Source organism: Lactuca sativa, chromosome 8 (genome assembly GCF_002870075.4).
Source record: "Lactuca sativa cultivar Salinas chromosome 8, Lsat_Salinas_v11, whole genome shotgun sequence".
In the NCBI taxonomy this organism is placed as follows: Eukaryota; Viridiplantae; Streptophyta; class Magnoliopsida; order Asterales; family Asteraceae; genus Lactuca; species Lactuca sativa.
In genome coordinates, this window is record NC_056630.2 from 308,721,406 (window position 1) to 308,725,255 (window position 3,850).

General features: G+C 33.8%; 1 protein-coding gene across 1 annotated transcript; it reads right to left on the bottom strand.

The window, feature by feature from the left end:
* Window positions 1–2,140: 2,140 nt before the first annotated feature.
* LOC111884213 (putative uncharacterized protein YHR217C) lies at window positions 2,141–2,620 on the bottom strand. Its single transcript, XM_023880530.1, has one exon. It carries the CDS (start codon window positions 2,618–2,620, stop codon window positions 2,141–2,143), a length of 480 nt encoding a protein of 159 aa, XP_023736298.1.
* Window positions 2,621–3,850: the final 1,230 nt, after the last annotated feature.

Genomic DNA, 3,850 nt, shown 5'->3' on the forward strand with positions numbered 1-3,850 from the left:
TAATCACATATGATTTTATTTGGAAAAAACGAATATTGTCTATATAAATCATATGTGATTAGACAAATATAATCAAATGTGATTAGATACATATAATCAAATGTGATTATATACACGATAACAAATATTGAATCAAGACTACAAAAAAAATCTTTATTCACATCAATCATATTGATTAAATACATCTAATCACATGTGATTATATGAATCTAATCATATATCATTTATCTGGACACAATTCATTTTTTCTTTGTCAAATCAATAATTGTTCACATGTATTTTATCACATGTGATTATATGTATAATTACATATGAATTATACGTACAAAATTGAATATTTTCCATATAAATCCAATGTGATGAAATATATGTGTGTGTGTATATATATATATATATATATATAATTTGTAATTATATATATGATAACAACTATTGAATCAAGATATTAAAAAAATTTGTGTCCACACTAATCATATGTGATTAAATACTTATAATCACATATGATTAAAGTTGAAAAAAAAAACAAGGGATAATGACTTGAAAGGGTAATGCACTTTCGACTTTGTTCACATTTAGTCATTAAACTTTTTTTTCATTATCTATTTGTCATTGAACTATTGAAACTGTTCACATTTTACCCTTATGACCAGTAACAACCGGTCATAAGGTAAAATGTGAACAATTTCAATAGTTCAGTGGCGATCAAATAACGAAAAAAAAAGTTTAGTGGCTAAATGTGAATAAAATTGAAAGTTTGTTTCCCTCTAAAAAAGTTGAACGACTAAATGTGAACATAACCGAAAGTTTGTTTCCCTCTAAAAAAGTTCAACGACTAAATGTGAACAAGCTTCATATTGTATTATATTTTAGCAAATTATTTATTTTGTTAAATTGTAGCAACATTTGTTGATGAAGAAATCAATGAAATAACCCCCCCCCCCCCCCCCCGGAAATATATTAAAAAAAACAAAAAACCGAAACCGAAATAAAAAACCAATGGTTTGGTATTTTTCCAAAATAAAAAATCACAATTTTCCAATCTGATGTTGGTTTTACAAAAATTCAACTTTTGGATTTCCATATCTAAATCTCTCCCCCTTTTTATATTCGAAAAATGATTATAAAACCAAAAGGGAGTGAGAAAGCGCTCAATTCGGAATTTTTCTATCTAAAACTCCCCCTTGTGACATGAGAGATAGAGAGATAGACATGTAAACACCTCTATATAAGGTGGGTTCATACCACATGTAGAGGTGTGCTTGAGAGATGTAACATTGAGAGTGTTAGTGTGTGTTAATTATGTAAATCTAGATCTATATCGTTTTTGTAAACACCTTTCATAATCGAATGCATCTCTTAAACAACCAAATCACTGTGTTCTTTGTGTGTTTATTAATCCCACATGCCAAATCAATGGTCATAATTCACATCAGTGAGAATGGTTCATTTTTTGTAAAACCAAAATCAGATTGGAAATTTTGATTTTTTATTTTCAAGAATGCAAAATGATTGCTTTTTTATTTCAGTTTCGGTTTTTTCGTTTTTTTTTAAATATTTTCCGTGTTTTGTTTTTGTTTTTTTTTATTTCATAGATTTTTTTCATCAACAAATGTTGCTAGAATTTAACAAAAATAAATACTTTGCTAAAATATAATACAATAGGAAGTTTGTTCACATTTAGTCATTCAACTTTTTTAGATGGAAACGAACTTTCAATTTTATTCACATTTAGTCAGTAAACTTTTTTTCGTTATGTATTTGCCACTAAACTGTTGAAACTGTTCATATTTTACCCTTATGACCGGTAACAACCGGTCATAAGGGTAAAATGTGAACAGTTTCAATAGTTCAGTCGCAAATAGATAACGAAAAAAAGTTTAGTGACTAAATATGAACAAAGTCAAAAGTTTATTACACTTTCAAGTCATTATCCCAAAAAACAATTATCAATTCGAGAACGCGATAATGACATATGTGATTAAATATATATAATCACATGTGATTAAATATATCTAATCACATGTGATTAATATATCTAATCACATGTGATTATATATCTAATCACATATGCTTTACATGGATAAAAAAGAATATTATCAATATAAATCATATGTGATTAGATACACATAATCACATATGATTATATAGACATAATCATGTGGTGGTAGTGATGGGTGGTGGTAGTGTGTAGCGATGTTTGGTAGTGGTAGGTGGTAGGTGGTGGTGGTAAAGGTTGGTAGGCGAGGCATGTGGGGTGGTGGGTGGTGGTATGGGTGGTGATTATAGTGAGTGATGGGTGATGGTGATGGGTGGTGGAGACGGTTGTTGTTGATAGTTGTTGGTGGTGGATGGTGGTAGGGGTGGTGGTGACGTGTGGTAGTAGGGGTGGTGGTGACGGGTGATGGTGGTGTATTGTGGTGGTGGGTGGTAGTGATCGATGGTGGAAGTGAGTAGTGGTGATGGGTGGTGATCGGTGGTAGGTGGTGATGATGGTAAGTTGTGGTGATCTTGGTGGGTGGTGGTGGGGTTGTTGTAACCAGTGAAAGTAATGTATGGTGGTGATGGGTGGTAATTTTTGGTGGGTGGGGGTGTGTGGGTGGTGGAGGCTGGTGGTAGTCATCGGTTGTGGAGGTGGGTGGGCTGTGGTTATGGTGGGTACTGGGGGTAGAGGTGATGGTGGTTTTTGTGGGTGGTAGGTGTGGGTGATGGTGGCGGTGGTGGTAATAGGTGGTGGTTGTTACACCCTAAAACCGAAACGGCGGAAACGTTTAGGGGTAGAGGACGTCATATTTAGTATCACAAGACATGCATCATAGTAATCACAGAAATGAACAACCATTTCATTAGAAAGAAAGTGTTTACAATGTGTGTTTTCACAAAACATAGAATACATAAGCAAATAACAAAACAAAACTTGAAGCTATTATGCTCCAACCTCTGAATTCCCAGCGCGAGTACCTGTCTACTAGTCTCATGAGAATACAAGTTTTTTTTGAAAGAGTTGATCAGCAATTAAGCTGGTGAGTTCATAAGATTTTAGTGATGTAAGTATGTTGTAGAAAGTTGTAGTAAGATGTAGTAAGTTGGTAAGTTCTGTTTAGAGAGTTCGCCTGTTCCTCCAGAAAATCCTATATTTCCTGCTTTAATGAAAGATAAATAAAAATGACTCTACAATCCTTTCCATGAGTACTAAATGGATACAAGTTATATAAAACTCAGAGTAAACAAATAATCGATTGTGTGTATCTACCCTTGTTGGAACCTGAAAGTGAACCTCTAGCAATCCTTGATACTAATTCCGAAGTGTGTTTGGTTCCGAAGAGGTAGATGCTTCGGAAGCTGTCCGGAGCTGAAGAAAACAAACAATGGAGAAAGGAGAAAAGAAACCTATTCCGGAGTGTCTCTCACGTTCGGAATGCTTGCAGACCCGAATGATGCTATTTTGTGTCTTGTCATTTATTATATTTGTATTGATGTAACGTTTCATAGGACTTAGCTTTTTGTACTCATAGACAATCAGAATGTCAGAAATAGTTCTTTTGCCCGGTCCTATGTAAGTTACTAGGTTAATTCACTATAATATTTTCACATTTTAAAAGCATACTTTCATTCATAATAGTTATAAAAATATCATTGTATCACATAACAACCCATAACATTACATACCAAGATCATAACATGTAAAACTCCTCGTGTGTGTATTGATAATGCCTGCGCCTTCCCGCGGTCGTCACTAGTACCTGAAACACATCACACAACACTGTAATCATAAATGCTTAGCGAGTTCCCCACAATACCACATACCACACATACGCCTTTCCAGGCCATAACTCTATGGGATCTTCTGATC